This window comes from Palaemon carinicauda, chromosome 18 (assembly GCF_036898095.1).
Source record: "Palaemon carinicauda isolate YSFRI2023 chromosome 18, ASM3689809v2, whole genome shotgun sequence".
Lineage (NCBI taxonomy): Eukaryota > Metazoa > Arthropoda > Malacostraca > Decapoda > Palaemonidae > Palaemon > Palaemon carinicauda.
In genome coordinates, this window is record NC_090742.1 from 106,987,107 (window position 1) to 107,005,479 (window position 18,373).

Sequence of the window (18,373 nt, forward strand, 5' to 3'; positions counted from 1 at the left end):
TATTCCTATAAATGAAACATGTGTAGCATACTCTCAACAGCTGTTCCACAAACTTCCAGTTGGTCTGTGCCATGTGTGCAGGTGACATATCGGCTAACTTTGGTTGCAGTTTTGCTTTGACATCAAGCATAACCCTATCTCGTTGATCACTTGTCAAACCTGTGTGCTCCAAGTGCCGTTCTTGTCTCTCTCTCCGCCTCCATGCATGGCTGCTTCGCTTTTTGCTGTGATTAGGTGTAAACAAAGATAAACATCAGAGGGTAATAAGAAATTGACTACCAAGTTTTATAGCAATATTTTCTTCATTCTATAGAAAAAAAATCCCTATATTGAATAACATTTAAATATACTATATAGTAGAGTACTTACTTATGAGGTTCTTTATTAAGAGCTATTCTATCCAATAAAGGAAAATGGCCAGGATTAAACTGAGTGCATGATTCTGCCTGTGGATCCATTGGCATGGGAGCAGGAGCTCGATAATCAATATGCGATAATCTCTTTTCTAAGATTTGTTCAGTTTCTCTTATGGTGGTGCAAGGCTCATATGAAGGTGTACGGACTAAACTATCATCATATCGTTCCCTGTTAAAAAATAATATTGTAAAGAATCAAAGTTAAATAAAAAAAATCTCAACAGTAAAAAATATATATAAAACACTTCTCAATGTTGTATTAATGATATCAGTTATGTTATTTACTAAAATATATAAGTCTTTTATTACTAAAAATTACAATCATGTACTACATACATATACCAAGTAACTTCCCCCAATTTTGGGGGGTAGCAGACATCAAACAAATGAAAAGAGGGAACCTTTCCTCTCTATGTTTCTCTCAGACTGACAAGGGACTCAACAGAGTCCGGTTGGTACTGCTAGGGTGCCACAGCCCACCCTCCTCCGTTATCTACCACAGATGAAGCTTCATAACACTGAATCCCCTACTGCTGCTACCTCTGCAGTCAGGAGGAAGCAGCAGGGCCTGCCGGAACTGCGTCACAATCGCTTGCCATTCATTCCTATTTCTAGCAAGCTTTCTTGCCTCTCTCACATCTATCCTCCTATCATCCAGAGCTTTCTGCACTCCATCCATCCACCCAAACCTTGGCCTTCCTCTTGTACTTCTCCTATCAACTCTTGCATGCATCACCTTCTTTAGCAGACAGCCATTTTCCATTCTCTCAACCAACATGACCAAACCACCTCAACACATTCATAACCACTCTAGCTGCTAACTCATTTCTTACACCGGTTCTCACCCTCACTACTTCGTTCTTAACCCTATCTACTCGAGATACACCAGCCATACTCCTTAGACACTTCATCTCAAACACATTCAATTTCTGTCTCTCCATCACTTTCATCCCCCACAACTCCGATCCATAAATCACAGTTGGTACAATCACTTTCTCATACAGAACTCTCTTTACATTCATGCCCAACCCTCTATTCTTTACCACTCCCTTCACTGCCCCCAACACTTTGCATCCTTCATTCACTCTCTGATGTACATCTGCTTTCACTCCACCATTTGCTGCAACAACAGACCCCAAGTACTTAAACTGATCCACCTCCTCATGTAACTCTCCATTCAACATAACATTCAACCTTGCACCAACTTCCCATCTCGTATATCTCATAACCTTATTCTTACCCACAATAACTCTCAACTTCCTTCTCTTAAATACCCTTCCAAATTCTGTCACTTATCGGCCAAGCTTCTCTTCCGCGTCTGCAACCAGTACATTATTATTATCTGCAAACAACAAATGATTTATCTCCCAGTCATGATCATTCTTGTCCACCAGTTTCAATCCTCGTCCAAGCACTCAAGCATTCACCTCTCTCGCCAATTTATCAACATACAAGTTAAACAACCATGGCGACATCACATATCCCTATCTCAGCCCCACTCTCACCAGAAACCAATAGCTCAGTTCATTTCCTATCCTAACACATGCTTTACTACCTTTGTAGAAACTTTTCACTGCTTGCAACAACCTTCCACCAATTCCATACAACCTCATCACATTCCACATCGCTTCCCTTTCAACTCTATGATACGCTTTCTTCAGATCCATAAACGCAACATACACCCCCTTACCTTTACCTAAATCTTTCTCGCATATCTGCCTAATTGTAAAAATCTGATTCATACATCCCCTGCCTCTTCTAAAACCACCCTGTAATTCTAAGATTGCATTCTCTGTTTTATCCTTAATCCTATTAATCAAAACTCTACCATACACTTTTCCTACCACAGTCAACAAACTAATACCCCTTGAATTAAAACACTCATGCACATCTCCCTTACCCTTATACAGTGGTACCATACATGCACAAACCCTATCTACTGGTACCATTGACAACACAAAACACATATTAAACAATCTCACCAACCATTCAAGTACAGTCACATCCCCTTCCTTTTACATCTCAGCTCACACACCATCCATACCAGGTGCTTTTCCCACTCTCGTTTCATCTAGTGCTCTCCTCACTTCCTCTCTTGTAATCTCTCTCTCATTCTCATCTCCCATCACTGGCACCTCAACACCTTCAACAGCAATTATATCTGCCTCCCTATTATCCTCAACATTCAGTAAACTTTCAAAATATTCCGCCCACCTTTTCCTTGCCTCCTTTCCTTTTAACAACCTTCCATTTCCATCTTTCACTGTCTCTTCAATTCTCAAACCAGCCTTCCTTACTCTCTTCACTTCTTTACAGAACTTCTTATTCTCTTCATATGAAAGACCCAATCCCTGACACCACCTCAGGTCACCGCCCTCTTTGCCTTAGTTACCTTGCGCTTTACTTCCACATTTCCCTCTCTATATCTTTCACACTATTACTCTGCAGCCATTCTTCAAATGCCCTCTTTTTCTCTTCCACTTTTACTTTCACTCATTCATTCCATTATTCACTGCCCTTCCTCATGCTGGCTCCAACACACTTCTTGCCACACATCAATCGCAATCCCAACAAAATTTTCTTTTACTAACTTCCAATCCTCCTCTAGATTACCAGTTTCTCTTACTTTCACTCTCTCATATGCCATTTTCAACCTTCTTGATATTAACTCTTTGTACTACTACTTCAAAATAATCTTCTCTTATTTCACATAAAAGCATTAATAATTCACGTGCATTTTTAATACTAAATATACTGTACTTCACACTTGACAAACAGTATCAAGCTGTAACAATTTAAAAAACAAACCTGAGTAATCTAATGCGTAAATCAAAAATTCGGAGATTCGTGTCATGCTTTCCCCAATTGGAAAGAATTTTATTGTCAACAAGCGTTGTGAACATTTGTGACTCAATAAAGCGAGATAGAAATGGAAGATGTGCTTCTGGCTGGTCAGAGAGGAACGTGGCTTTGTCGAAGTTCTGCATTGATTCCCGACAACTGAGCCACTGCTCCATATCTGTCTCCTGTAAAAGAAAAAATTATATAAAGCAACTAATCAGATGTCATTTTCATAGGGAACGTCACAAAGACTTTATATTTTTTAATATACTCATCAAAGGTACTGTACTTCTAAATGACTGGCATATTATTTGTAAACTGAGAAAAATTGGCAACTAAAAATACATTGTTTCACAAGAGGCTGCGACACAAGAATATGGTGCCATGGATTTAATTAGAACCAAATTGCTACTTCATAACTGATTATATAACCAAATTTTCGTTCCCCCACAATCATCAAATGGTTGTGTCGTCTTGATGAAAATGAAAGTCAGACACTTCCCTATCATTTATTCCACACAATCAATGCTTACATCATTCCTTCATATTAGCCAACTTTTTCAAACTCCATACCAGGGTAAGTATACTTCAGAATCTCCACCACTGAAATATATCCTCTGAAGGTAGCTGTTCTAGTATTTTTCCTCTTCAATTTTCCTGCAACTATCTTACATGAGTTCTCTTCCTTAGAGTAAAAAGCATAATAATGTACTTTCCTTTAATTCATATCAAATATCCTTTAAACATTGGCATATTCTTATTACAGTACTGCTAAGTTTATAATCAATCTCTCAAACAATCTCACGGAAAACCACAACCAAAATCTAATGCGGTTACAAAATATTCTAAATCTTCTAAAAATTGGATATTCTATATCACACATACACATATGTTACAGGCACACTGTGTAACCAAGCATTTCGTGAAATGCCTAAAAGTTTTGGGCATTTCGCGAAATGACCGATTAACTTCGGGATTTCGCGAAATGACTAAAATTTCCAGGCACTACACGAAATGACTGATTTATAACTCTGGGATTTTGCAAAATGTCTGGTTCATGAAGAGTTTGAGTTTAATAGTGTATATTTGCTGGTACAGTATATTGCATATGCTTAGGGTATTTTAGTAGCAATGTTTTTTGTATTACCAGGGAGAGGATTTTAGGTTTGATAGTATTTATTTAGTTCAATAGTGTATATTTTCAGGTATATTGAATATGATTAGGGTATTTTAGTAGCAACAATTTTGTAACAAAATATTTCTTAAAACCATTCATTGTTTCTTCTTTCATTAAAAGTACAATTAGACAAGACAGAACATGGAATGATTCAATTAGATATAAACAAGTTAAAGGTAAGGCTTCCTTCAAGCATGTTACCTCAGGCGTGACTGGTATAAGAGTAACATTTTTGACGTAGACTTTGTTCTTTCTAATATATGGTTTGTAGTGAAATACTGCAATGATCAATTTCTAGGCCCCACTTGTAATAGAAAATTAAGTTTTGCAATGCTTCCAGCATGTTTTCTTAACTAAAACATTATAGAGTACAATACTGGTACATGCACATTTGATCTACTTCATTTTTTACACAAGTAATTTCATTGCAATGCTTCCAAGGATTGTTTACTTAACTGAACCATTATATAGTACAATACTGATACACAAAGTACTTTTACCTAACTTCCCAATATGCTCCTTATTTATTGCAACAAAAAAGAAATCAAAGAAAGGCCATTTCAAACAAAACTAAATTAACTTCTCAGGAAGTTAAATTCAAATTGAACAATTGTGCTTGAAACAACTACAGAATGGCTACAAATTATATGAAAATGAAATGTATGGAAATTACATGGAAATATTTAACAGATGCACATAAATAAAGACTAATTATAATATAAAGATTCAAAACCATCTTTCAGTGAATAAGTTCCATGTTAACACCCATATATACTTAACAGACTCATACAAATGCTGTTTGCAAATCAATATAAAAATTACACAGTTTGCCTGAATTCTATAAGGCAAAGCATGTAATAAGAACTACTTAATTTCAATCATTTTGTGTAATGCCATGAAATTTTAGTAATTTCAAAATATCCCCAAGTGAATCTGGGATCTTGCAAAATGCCTATATGTATACAGTCAAGCCTCTTTTAACATGAATTCTCCCTTCGCGTTTTCACTTACACTCGACACAGAGAACCACAATACAGTACCTATTAAATGAAAAATCAGATATTGGCGATAAAAACTAACAGTGCGATGATTTTAAATAGCCCCAGCAACTTTACTCGTGGAGTGTTTCGCCCCACATACCTATCTTCTCGCTGTACATTGTATATCCATTTACTGTGGTAAAAAATTAGATACAGTATATTGAAAATAAACTGGATTTTGATTGAACTGGTGTTTCATTTCGAATTCAATTTTCGGATCAAATAACTCCTTATTAAGGCATGCTACCAAAGGATATTTCATATTTACTAAAAAAAACCATTATTGCTTCATTTATCATTTTCCAATTAGCATACTAATTTCAATAGCTTTTTTGGGCTCAAGCCATGTCGTCCTGATGGAAGGTTCCTTCAGTAGCTTCCTTTGGGTATATATGACTACCATAAATATTCCCAGAGAATTAAACTAAAGGTTTCACAGAATTCTAACTTCTGGTGCGAGTACCCTAAAGGTTTCCCTCTGGGATATCGTATATCAACAGGGGACGCATGCACTAACACGCCACAAAGCTATCTGCACCCCACATAGCGTTTACGCTTCGAGGGGTAAAGGTGGCGAGGTAACTGAGGAGCCATTTCAAAGTTACCCTTCCTTCGTTACTGTTACGGTACTCGCAACGTAAACAAACCGTCCGCCATACTGTGTGACGTCACGTCCGTCCCCATTCCTTGTCTGGTAGCTTCCAATATTGGTTTGTTTTTCCCAGTGATCACCGATTATCTTGTGCATCCTTCGCCATGTCTCAACCTTCTGCCTCGCTTTCTTCTGGAAAGTTGAGCACCAGGTTCTTGTATTGTTTAAATAAGCTCTGGCCGTAAAGTAACGATTTTTTACGCCATTTTATGACGCCGCTGTTCGTCTCGCATGCTTTATTTAGTTAGCCAGAACAGCCTTCCCAGCCTTATAACTAATTAAATATCATTAGTTATTTAGTCTTCATTGCTAGGAATTAGTTATATTATGCCGATGGTATTCTTTGGCGCTGCTAGTTAGCCAACCCCATACTTGAGTTTTAGCCTAGCCTAGGCCGCAGCCTAGTGTTCACGTTTACTTCTGCATGATATAATAAGTGTTCCTAGTGTTAATGTTAATGAAGATAGAGGCATTTTTAAACATATACAAGATTCAGTGTTGCACATATCTTTCGTCTTCTACGGACCATACAAGGGACCGTGCCTGGTCCATCCATGTCACATCCCCTAACCCAACATTGGGGCCCTTGTATGCTTCCTTATCTCCCCTGTTACCTTCGGGTAACCTCCCTCTGGGTAGCTTTGCTATATCTTAGCCCCCTTACCCGGAATAATTTTCGGGTAGGTTAGGCTAGATCATTCTTCCCTCTTCCCTACCATAGTATATGGGGGGACCTCGGACAGAACCCCAGAGTACCTATCGTTCATCCCAGTCCACCCTTAGGGAACGCATTTCCCTTTAGGTATCGACTGAGACTGAAGGTGGAAGGGCCCTGCCCTTCCCCCTAGACTGCTTTTGGTTGGGACACGTCCCTTCCTCCTGTGGCCAAGTGATATGTCTTCCCAGCCCTCTCTAATCTAGGAGAAGCTCTCCTGGTTTAGGTTAGGCTTTGGGGGATTCTGTTTTATTATAGTTTAGGACAGTACACCAGTGCTGTGCTTACTCTGAGCTAACCTACCCTAGGGTTGGAGAGCGTTTCTCTCCTACCTGGGTAGTATAGCATCTAACAGATTCCCCTACTCCTTGGGAGCTTTAGGGTTGCGACCCCTTCTGCTCCCTCAGACCCCTACCCCCACTCTATCCCTTTGTGTTGGCTTGCCTTCACACCTCTGTCCGCTGTCCTACAATTCCTCCCTTGGAGAGAGTTGTAGGTTAAGCTGTGCTCTCCAGCTTGGCTGGCCGCTCTTCTACACTTCCCCCTCATAGTCGAACTACTGTATAGGGTAGTGTTGGCAGCCGGCCTGCTGGCAGAAGATCACCCTCTCCCCCTTTTGAGTGTCCTCTGATCCTTCCTTGGATTACCATAGACATCCAGTCATCTGCCAGCCCCCTGCCAGCGAGTGATAGGCATATCCCCTCCTATCATGAGAGCACTCCTTTCGGAGGGAAGCCGGTCGGGTATCGGACATTACCCTTCCCCACTCCCTCCTTATCTTTCTCTTTTCTATCATGGTGCCGGTCCACTGCCGCCTCCGCCTGCCGGCACTAGCCGCCGGCACCCCATGAGATCTTCCTACTTCATAGGATATTCCTATCAAAGGATTACCTAAGGCGACAACCTGCCGGCTGCCGGGGGCCGCCGCCCCTTGCCGCCGCTGCCGCCGACATCTCAGACAACCCTCCATCTTATGTACCAAGGTAGGTTCACCAACGCCGACAGCCTGCCGGCTGCCGGAGGCCACCGCCCTGCCGGCTGCCGGAGGCCACCGCCCTGCCGGCGACCTTCCGCCGTGCCGGCGGTCGCCTTTATAGGTGTCTCCTACCTCTCTGCTGCTCAGTGTGTAGCCTTAGATGGATTCACCCCTGCCGGCTTGCCGGTGACGCTCCTGCGGCTTCCATGGACAAGCATCCCTCCCCCCGGCTGCCAGCCCCGTGCCGGCAGTCAACCTAATACAGCCGTATAGCCAGACTGCTCTTCTTTGGTATTTCATACCTTAAAGACAGTGGCTGAGGTGTACGATTGTACAGTACAATATTTCCAGCATACTCTGTGCTTCTCAGTACAGTCTCTTGCCAGGACCTACCCAAATATAAGGGGGTTTTATCCTATTTTCCCCCTTCTTTTCTCTAGGTTCTGAATGATTTTAGACCCTCTCCACTCTGTAGACAATTCCTTTATAAGGAAGCCTAAGTTTGGCTCCCCCATAGAGATACCATTCCCTCCCCTAGAACCTCAGGTCCTAAGGAATTGTCGGCAGAAAAGGTCACGGTAACTGGCTGGATGGGACTCACAAGTATGTGTCTTCCTAATTCCCTTTTAGCTCACCTATCCTGAGCTCACATAAAACCCAATGCTACAGATTAGTGAATCTTAATTTTAAGAGTAATGTAAGCCATAACTCTGTCTTCCATGTACTCATGATCTCTTTCTTTTACAGGAGGAGAACCTGAAGTGTGAGAACTCCTTCTGCGGAGTTCACCGCCCGGACTTCTACGGGCATAAGGTGTGCCGGACCCACGCCCCCTGTGCAGCGAAAAAGGGCAACCTTAAATACTGGGATCCACAGTCCTGCTCAACCTGCAAAGGCCTCCTTGATGAGGCGTTCGATAACCCTCCCTCCGCGGAGGCCAGGGACAATGCTCGAGAGAAACTGCGCAAGTGAGTGCGCGGTTTCCAGAAGAACGCCACAGGGCCTTATCTCCCTAACGAGAAGATGAGGGCCTTGCTTTTTCCTAAATCGCTGTCGGACTCTGTGATCCCCCAGGATCAGATCCCCTGCGTCCAACTTACTGTTGAACCCGACATTTCGGCTACACTCCGAAAGCGTCATCTCAACGAAGTGGAGAAGATGTCGGAAGTCTCCGACAACACCGAGAGTACCCTCATGGGTGAGGATCTGGAGGATGGAAGAGGATCAGGTGGAGTTCCCTGATTCGGAGGACGAGGTCACCCAAACACCTCCAGTAACCCCCGTTGTGGTCGAGGAGCCAGTCCCCTCTACCTCCGCCGCCTCGCTGCCCGTGCTACCAGCCACTGGAGATGCCATCCAGATGCTGGTGGCACTGATGGACGAAAGGCTCCGAAAGAATCAAGAGGAGCTCAAACGTCATTTTATGGGATTGAAGCATCCGAAAAAGATTTCAGTTAAGGAGTCTAAACCATGGATGTACGCCGAGCATATGCTAATTACAACTGGCAAAATCTTTATCAACGATCGGCTTGGGCCCATCCTCTTGGAAGAGGTGGAGTTCTTCCCCAGCTTTGAGGCTTACCCGGACTGTTACGTCCGGCTCAGGTCCGAACCGGCCTCCAAGGAAGAGACCGAACCCAAAGAAGTGATCGTGTTCGATCACTCGAAATCCCAAGCCATGCTGGCAGAGTGACTCAAGAGTCGTGGTTTTACCAACTCTAAAATGCCAGCATTGAGCAAGAAGCACCTGTCCTTTCTTGCTCCCCCTACTGCGACCTTTCCCTTTGTTGAAAAGGCCTTCCATGAAGGCGGTGGAGGAAGGAAAGCACTGCCCTACCTTGGAGAAGTGTAGGCCTCCCTCGCCCTTCCCCCCGACGACAGATTCTGGAAAGATATCCAGTTCACTTTTACGGTCGGGAAAATGGAACCTGACGAGGCTGGCCGTCAGTTCAATGAGGATCTTCCAAAGCTGAACGACCACCTTCTTCGTTGGGAGCAGAAGACCGAGGAGAGACTAGCCGCCTCTCTGTCTCACCAAATTCAGCTGGAGGTCATGGCCGGGGACATTAGGGTCCCAGATTTGTATATGGTTCTCGCGAAGACCCACCTAGTGACCATGATGAAGGACTTGTACAGCTTCATCAAGGCCCGGAGAGCCTGCAGAGAATTCGTGTTTGCCAACGCGGCAGTGAAACACGAACCCCGGAAGCTAATCTCCTCCAACATCTGGGGCAAGCATCTCTTCCCAACAGCTCTGGTGAAAGAGATCGTGGACAAAGCCGCCTCTGAGAATCGGAAACTTCTCAACAAATGGGGCATGTCCCGCAAGAGGAAATCCTCTCAGTAAGAAGGCCTTCAACCTAAGAGGAAATCCTCCAAACCATGACCCCAGCAACCCAAACGCCAGTTTCCGGCTCCCGCTACTCCCCAAGTAGTTGCACAACCACAACAGTCCTTTCAGTTGGTCCCCCAGCCGGTGGTGTCCCAATCACCGGTCTTCACCCCTGCCTATGAACGACCATCCACTACCTTACGTCCCAGGGGTAGAGGCTCCGGCAGAGATTCCTCTCGCCGCCCCTCCAGGGGCAGAGGAGGAAGGGGAGCTAGCGGCCGAGGTGGCAAACCCTCGGGAAACCAGAAGCAATGAAGTGCTTCCGGTGGGAGGAAGACTCCGCCACTTTCAGGATCGTTGAACCTTCGTTCCTTGGGCACACAGCATCATCAAGAAGGGACTAGGTTGGAGCTGGACGCAACCACTGCCAACTTTCAACCAATTCTTCCAACCTTCAACCCCCATCTTGGAAGAATATGTCCTGGAACTCTTGAACAAGAAGGTGATCAAGAGGTTAAAGTCCACCAGGTTCCAAGGAAGACTATTTTGTGTTCCAAAGAAGGACTCAGACAAACTCAGAGTCATTCTCGATTTGTCCCCCCTCAACAAGTTCATTGCGAACAACAAATTCAAGATGCTGACCCTTCAACAAATAAGAGCCCTACTGCCTCACAAGGCCTACACGGTCTCAATAGACCTGGCGGATGCCTACTGGCACATCCCAATGAACCGCCACGCTTCCTTCTACCTAGGATTCCGGCTCCAACGAAGAAGCTACGCCTTCAGAGCCATGCCCTTCGGGCTCAACGCAGCTCCGAGAATCTTCACCATGCTAGCAGACACTATCATCCACCAGCTACGCCTTCAGGGCGTCCAAGTGATGGCCTACCTCGATGACTGGCTGGTCTGGTCGACATCGCCAGAAGAATGTTTGAGAGCTTGCAGCAAAGTGACCCAGTTCCTGGAACATCTGGGTTTCAAAATAAACACCAAGAAGACTCGCCTCGCTCCAGCTCAGAAGTTCCAATGGTTAGGAATCCATTGGGATCTTCAGTCACACCGCCTTTCCATCCCACTGAAGAAAAGGAAAGAAATAGCAGGGTCTGTCAGAAGACTTCTCAAATCCAACAGATCTCAAGACGACAGCAGGAGCAAGTTCTCGGCTCCCTACAGTTCGCCTCAGTGACAAACCCAGTGCTACAAGCACAGCTAGAGGATGCCTCAGGAGTCTGAAGACGAAACGCATCCGTCGCTCGAAGATATCTCAAGAGACCCCTACCGAACAGGCTTCGCTCCCTTCTAAGCCCGTGGTCAGAAGCAAGGACCTTAAAAAGATCCATCCCTCTCCAACCTCCGCCTCCATCCCTCATCATCCATACAGACGCTTCACTGAAGGGTTGGGGGGGGTCACTCCCATCAACGGCAAGTTCAAGGAACATGGTCTCCCCTATTCAAGACGTTTCACATCAACATCTTGGAGGCCATGGCGGTTCTTCACACCCTGAAGAAATTATCCCCGCATCCCTCGATACACATCCGTCTAACTCTGGACAGCTCGGTAGTAGTCAGATGTCTCAACCGTCAGGGCTCGAGATCGCCCCACATAAATCAGGTGCTATTACCCATCTTCCGCCTGGCGGACAGGAAGAAGTGGCACCTATCTGCAGTTCACCTACAAGGATTCCGCAACGTGGCGGCGGACGCTCTATCAAGGACAAGCCCCATAGAGTCGGAATGGTCCCTAGACGCAAGATCATTCTTCTTCATCTCTCGTCAAGTCCCGGAACTACAGATCGACCTCTTCGCGATGAGCGACAACAAGCAACTTCCTCAATATGTGGCCCCTTACGAGGACCCCAAAGCGGAAGCAGTGGACGCCATGTCCCTGTACTGGAACAGATGGTCCAAGATTTACCTGTTCCCTCCACCCAACCTTCTGCTGAAAGTCCTCTCCAAACTGAGAACCTTCAAAGGGACAGCAGCCCTAGTGGCTCCCAAGTGGCCCCGGAGCAACTGGTTCCCCCTAGTCCTGGAACTACAGCCCAAGCTGATCTCCCTGCCGGGCCCAGTTCTCTCCCAACAGGTGCAGAAGTCGACTGTCTTCGCTTCATCAAAGAAAGTCAAGGACCTTCATCTCATGATTTTCTCTCCCAGCCGTGAAGAAAAGGTTTGGGATCTCTAAGAAAAGTTTGGGCTTCCTAGAGGAATACAAAAAGTCTACCAGAAGGCAATATGAATCATCCTGGAAGAAGTGGGTATCCTTCGTCGAGGCAAAAACCCTACGGAAATCTCCATAGATTTTTCCATGTCCTTCTTTATTCACCTTCATGGACAAGGCTTAGCAGCCAATACGATTTCCACCTGCAAATCGGCCTTGACTAGACCACTTCTGTACGCCTTCCAAATAGAATTATCCAGCGAAATCTTCAATAAACTCCCGAAGGCGTGTGCTAGACTCCGTCCAGCACCTCCACCGAGACCCATCACCTGGTCCCCGGATAAGGTGCTCCATTTTGCCTCTAACTTGGACAACGAATCTTGCCCTCTGAAAGACTTGACTCAAAAAGTGATCTTCCTTTTTGCTCTCGCCTCGGGAGCCCGAGTCAGTGAAATAGTGGCATTATCAAGAGAAGGGGGCCAGATACAGTTCGCCGACACGAGGGAACTTACCCTCTTCCCTGACCCCACGTTTCTCGCTAAAAATTAACTTCCCACCAAAAGATAGGGCCCTTGGAGAATCTGCCCCCTGAAGGAAGATGTCTCTCTATGCCCAGTGGAGAGTCTTAAGGTCTATCTTCAAAGAACTTCAGACTTTGGCGGAGGACAACTCTTTAAAGGAGAAACTTCGGGTAGTGACCTGTCACTAAAACAAATAAGAGCGAAAATCACCTACTTTATTCGCAGAGCGGATCCTGACAGTACACCCGCAGGTCATGATCCGAGGAAAGTCACCTCTTCCCTGAACTTTTTCCAAGGAATGGATTTTGAAAGCCTTCGATCCTTCACAGGCTGGAGGTCACCTAGAGTATTCTTCAAACACTATGCGAAGCAGGTGCACGAAGTGAAACGATTCGTGGTGGCAGAAGGTAGCGTGATGAAACCGGCTGTTTAGTGCTGCGTAGAACAGTGAGTTTTTTCGGGACTTTAAATCAAACGGGTGCCTGTGTTGACCCTAGTGCGATACATAGTGATTTCAAGGGACACTTAGTGTCACTAATAGACTGTTCTTCATCAAGGTGAAGTCACATAGATTCTTACACGTGTGCCACATGTTCTCGGACATGAAGTGTATAATGATTTTAAAGACTGGCGTTCCTCAGGGAACTTGTGCTTAAAGGCAAAATATTTCCCTTTCAGATTCTACATCACCGTCTTACCGAAAATCTATGTCTATTATCCAATATTATTATTGTACATAATTTTCCATATTTCCATGCAATTTTCAAATAAAGTATTTATTTTATTTACCATATGCGTCTGATTTCGCTTCTATCTTTCATATGAAAATAAATTGCTGTTATTGTTTTATTGATCCTATTTTCAGGGTTTATAATAGTTAATATACCTACTACCTAATATACCTCTCATGAGGTTGGATCTCCGCCCAGTAAACACCTGACCTCAGCCCAGGTAGCTGGTATGGGAGTGTCATTGTTCTGTAAGCCTCTATATGTATGTTCATAAGTTTACTTTCCCTATAAAATGTAAAGAAACTTCCCTCAATAAATCAGTCCTCTGAAGAAGTATCACAAAACTAGTCAGGACTTAATCATATATTTCGTATTTTCATTTTCCCTATGGTTCTTCTGCATATGCACATATATATATATATATATATATATATATATATATATATATATATATATATATATATATATATATATATATATATATATATATATATACATTTAGTATTGACTCATTAGGGATAATTCAAATAAAAAGCTATCAATTGTGTCACCTGGTGGCTTGGTAAGTTGGGGGAAAACACACTGGTAAGTGATTGATGTCTCATCAGGTCAATCCTGAAATGCAGTTAGTACTTAGGTTCAGACTCTTTTTAGGGCCTCAGGTGGCATGATTGGTAGCAATCTTGCATTTCATTTGAAGAGACTCAAACTTCTTTAGGGCCTCTTTATGGATGATTGGTAGTGATCTTGTCTCTTACTTGAGGAGACTAGGGCTGGATCCTTGAATGAGATAGCAATTTATATATATATATATATATATATATATATATATATATATATATATATATATAAATATATATATATATATATATATATATATATATATATATATATATATATATATATATATATATTCATAAATAATTTTTATTGTGTATCATCATCATCAACCTTATCTATTCCATTGAGAACAAAGGCCTCAGACATCCGTTTATGGTCTTCCTATGCCAGTATACACACACATTTTCTTAGCTCGTCAATCCAATGTCTTCTCATCCTTCCCTTCCTTCTTTTGCAATCTCTATGGACCCATTCTGTTATTCTTATTGTCCATTTATTATCTGTCATTTTCCTTATATGTCCTCTCCATGGCCACTCTTTTTTTTTTTACATTTTGTTAGAATATCATCTAATTCAGTTTGCTCCTATATCTAAGTTGCTCTTTATCTGTCTCTCATTGTTATTCCCATCATTATTCTTTCCATATCTCTTTGGGTTGTAAATAGCTTATGCTCTAAGTCTTTAGTAAGGCTCCAAGTTACTGATTAACAAGTTAATACTGGTAGGACCATCTGGTTAAATACTTTTCTTTTTAGAGAAAGTGGCATTTTCCTTTTCATAACCTCAATTTGTTTACCAAAAGCTCTCTAAACCATGCTTATCCTTCACTTAATTTTCATCTCATGACCTAGGGAAACACTTACTGTTTGTCCTAAGTTTGTATATTCATCAACAATCTCCAGAGATTAGTTCATAACCCTTATATGTTGCTTCGCTGCATTTTCATTGAACATAATCTTAGTTTTAATCATATTCATTTTCAGTCCTACATTACTGCTTTCTCTATCCAAAACTTGCATCATCTTTCACAATTCCTCCCATATTTCGCTAAACACAACTATGAATTTTATCTGCAAATCTTTGGCTGTTAAGATATTCCCCATCAATATTAATTCCTACAGTTAAGGTATTCCCTATTAATAATAATTCCTACAGTTTCCCAAACTAAATTCTTAAAAACTTCTAGGCACGAGCCAGTACCTGACTTGATTGAGGGCAAGTGCCCTCAAAACTTTGTATGAGAAACCATTCCGTCAAGGAAGAAATTTCAACGCAGCTAAATCTAAAGGCTAGGCTCAAGGCCAAGCTGTAGCCTTTCACAGCCAAGACTGAGCAGAGTTTTCCTGCAAGGTTCAAGGAAAACTCCTTTATCACTGGGAAAGTGACACTGATAGGAGCGATGGCCCTTCCATGACACAAAAGAAGGCCCACTTCGCCTCATACACAGCGGAAGATGACTCACAGAAGTATCTTGACATCATTCTCGCAACTAGTTGCGAAAAGCCTCTCGCTGTGAGAGTTACTGGAAAACCTCCAGGTGTGAAGCCATAGCAAAGCTACTGCTTTGTGGGAATTCTTTATATATGGCTTTCTGAGTAGATTGGAAAGTGGAAGGGTCTCCCTTTGTGCCTCTGTAAGCCGATGAATTAGGTCCCAGAACCACTCTGTATGCTGCCACATCGGAGCGATGAGGGTCATCGAGAGATCTTGCAATGCCCTTACCTTGTGTAAATGTCCATGCTGTCCCATTGATGTTGGAAGGCGTCCTGCCAGACTGCCTGGGATCCAGTACTGGAGAGCAGTACACCGGAAGTTTCCTGTTGAGGGACGTCACAAATAGGTCGATCATCAGAGAACCCCACAAAGTCAAGATTTTGTTGGCTATCTGATGTTTCAAAGCCCACCCACTTGGAGGCTACTATCTGACTCTTCCTGCTCAGATTGTCAGCCAGAATATTCCTTTTGCCTGGGATGAAATGGACTTTAATATGGCTACAGAGTTGTCTTCTGTCCATCTTATTTCCATAGCTAAATGGCAGCAGCAGGGCTGTGAAAAAGTACCTCGTTGCTTGTTTATGTAAACCACTACCATGGTGTTGTTGCTCATCAACACCATGATGTGTTCTGAAATGAGCTGATGGAATAACCTAGGATGAAATGGGCTGATAGGGCTACCAATTTGTCTTCCGTCCATCTTATTTCCAGAGCTAAACGGCAGCAGGAGGGCTGTGAAAAAGTACCTCCTTGCTTGTTTATGTAACCCACTACCATGGTGGTGTTGTTCATCAACACCATGATGTGTTCTGAAAGGAGCTGATGGAATTGCTTGTGGGCCAGAAAGGCTCCCCTTATTTCTAGGGGGTTTATGTGGCATTGTTCCTCAGACTCGGACCAGATCCTGGAGGCCGTGTGGTGCAACAGTTGAGTGGCCCACCCTTACTTTGATATGTTTTTGAAGAGCATCAATTCTGTGGGTGGAGAAAGAAGGTCTACTCCCCTGAGGAGGTTGGTGTCCAACACGCAACAATTCAGGTCTCCATTTTGCTCAGACCCTATCAGAACCAAAAGGCTCGGAGGGCAGAATCTCTTCAGCTGCCACTGGAGAGAATGTGTTCACAGATAGCCATTGGGTACCAGTTGCCCCAGGGAGGATAGATGCCCCAGCAACCTCGGCCATCAATGTGCTGGTAACAAATCTTGCAACAGAACTGGGCGAGCTGCCTCTTTCAGTCTCTTATTCTTTCGCTGGACGGATATCACCATCCTTAGATCTAGGCAAAACTCGAGAAGTCTGTCTCAAGGAAGAGAAGGATCTCCCTCGAGTCTGCAATAATCAGCCAATCGTCTAGACAATGAAGAAGATGAATGTCATTCTTATGTGCCCAGGTGGACACTAGGAAAAACACCCATATGAACACCTGAGGAGCTCTGGAAAGGCTGAAATACAGCACCTTGAATTGGTAAACCTTAGGTACATCCTTGACAATGGATGAATGGGGATCTGGAAGTATATATCCTTGAGATCCAGCATTATCAAGAAGTCTTTCAGTCTGATGGCCTGTCTGATCATCTGGACAGTCTCCATCTTGAACAGGGTTTGTTGGACAACCTTGTTCAAGGCTGAGAGGTCTATGACCGGTCTCTAGGATAAATACACTTTCTTTACAAGAAAGAGTTAACTGTAAAGACCTGGGGACTTGTCTCAGACCTCAAAAAAATAAAAAAGAGAGAGAGAGAGAGAGAGAGAGAGAGAGAGAGAGAGAGAGAGAGAGAGAGAGAGAGAGAGAGAGAGAGAGAGAGAGAGAGAGAGAGAGAGAGAGAGAGAGTGTGAGAGTGTGTGTGTGTGTGTGTGTGTGTGTGTGTGTGTGTATTCCTCTGAGGATGGAGACCGACCACGGTTTGGCCCAGTGAAACATTCACCTATGCCACCTGCTCTGTAGGCATCCTCACACCGGTAGACTGGTAGGAGGAGAGGCCTCCCCGCAGGAACAGCCGCGCTTTCCTCCCTTCGCTCCTCTACCCTTGGAGCCTCTTGCTCAAATGGGCTGCTTAGATCCCTGCTTAGGTGGTTACAACCATTTCTTTGTCCCTGGCATTTTATCGAGGACAATTGCTGCGGTGGTGGTGCTGAGGAGTAAGGGCAAGAAGTCAGTGCCCGATGAAGGATGGAGTCCTCGCTTGCCTTACTCCATCTCTCGACAACTACCTCAAGGTCCTACACATTGAAGAAAGAGGGACCATTATCGGGGATTTGTGAAGTTTCATATGCTTCTCTCCCAGGCACCTGCTTCTGGAATTTTGAGACAATGGCATCCCGTCATCACAAAACCCAGTTGATCCCTTGATTGAAGATGATGTGAGTGAGAAACTCCACCATCTTGGCACCTGAAAGAAGGAAAGCTTACTTTGCATCCCTCTTCTGGTCGGTGACAAAGTCTTCGTTCTTAAACAGATATCCAACCGACCTCAACCAGTAATTCATGACGCGGCCTGCAAAGAACACTTCATAACCTACTCTAAGTTTGCGGCATCCGCTGCAGAGAAAGCCACTGACAAGGAAGCGAGCTTATCCAGAGACATATTCTGAGTTAAAGCCAGGATAGCTGGATCTAGAGGAAGAGGTGACATTGTCGTCTTTGATCTCATAGTAATTCCTCTGTCGTAAACAAGGCGAGTTTAAAGACCTGAAGAAC

The 18,373-nt window shown here is 43.7% G+C and overlaps 1 protein-coding gene across 4 annotated transcripts in view; it reads right to left on the reverse strand.

The window, feature by feature from the left end:
• The window catches only part of pns (pinstripe), a 281,719-nt gene that overhangs the window by 71,982 nt on the left and 191,364 nt on the right, over window positions 1–18,373 (reverse strand). For all 4 annotated transcript variants that reach the window (XM_068392649.1, XM_068392651.1, XM_068392648.1 and 1 more), the window contains exons 11-13: window positions 3,225–3,442; window positions 370–585; window positions 32–224 (exon numbers count right to left, since the gene is read on the reverse strand). In XM_068392649.1, the coding sequence (XP_068248750.1) occupies window positions 32–224; window positions 370–585; window positions 3,225–3,442 (627 nt within the window). The remainder of the gene's footprint in view (window positions 1–31; window positions 225–369; window positions 586–3,224; window positions 3,443–18,373) is intronic.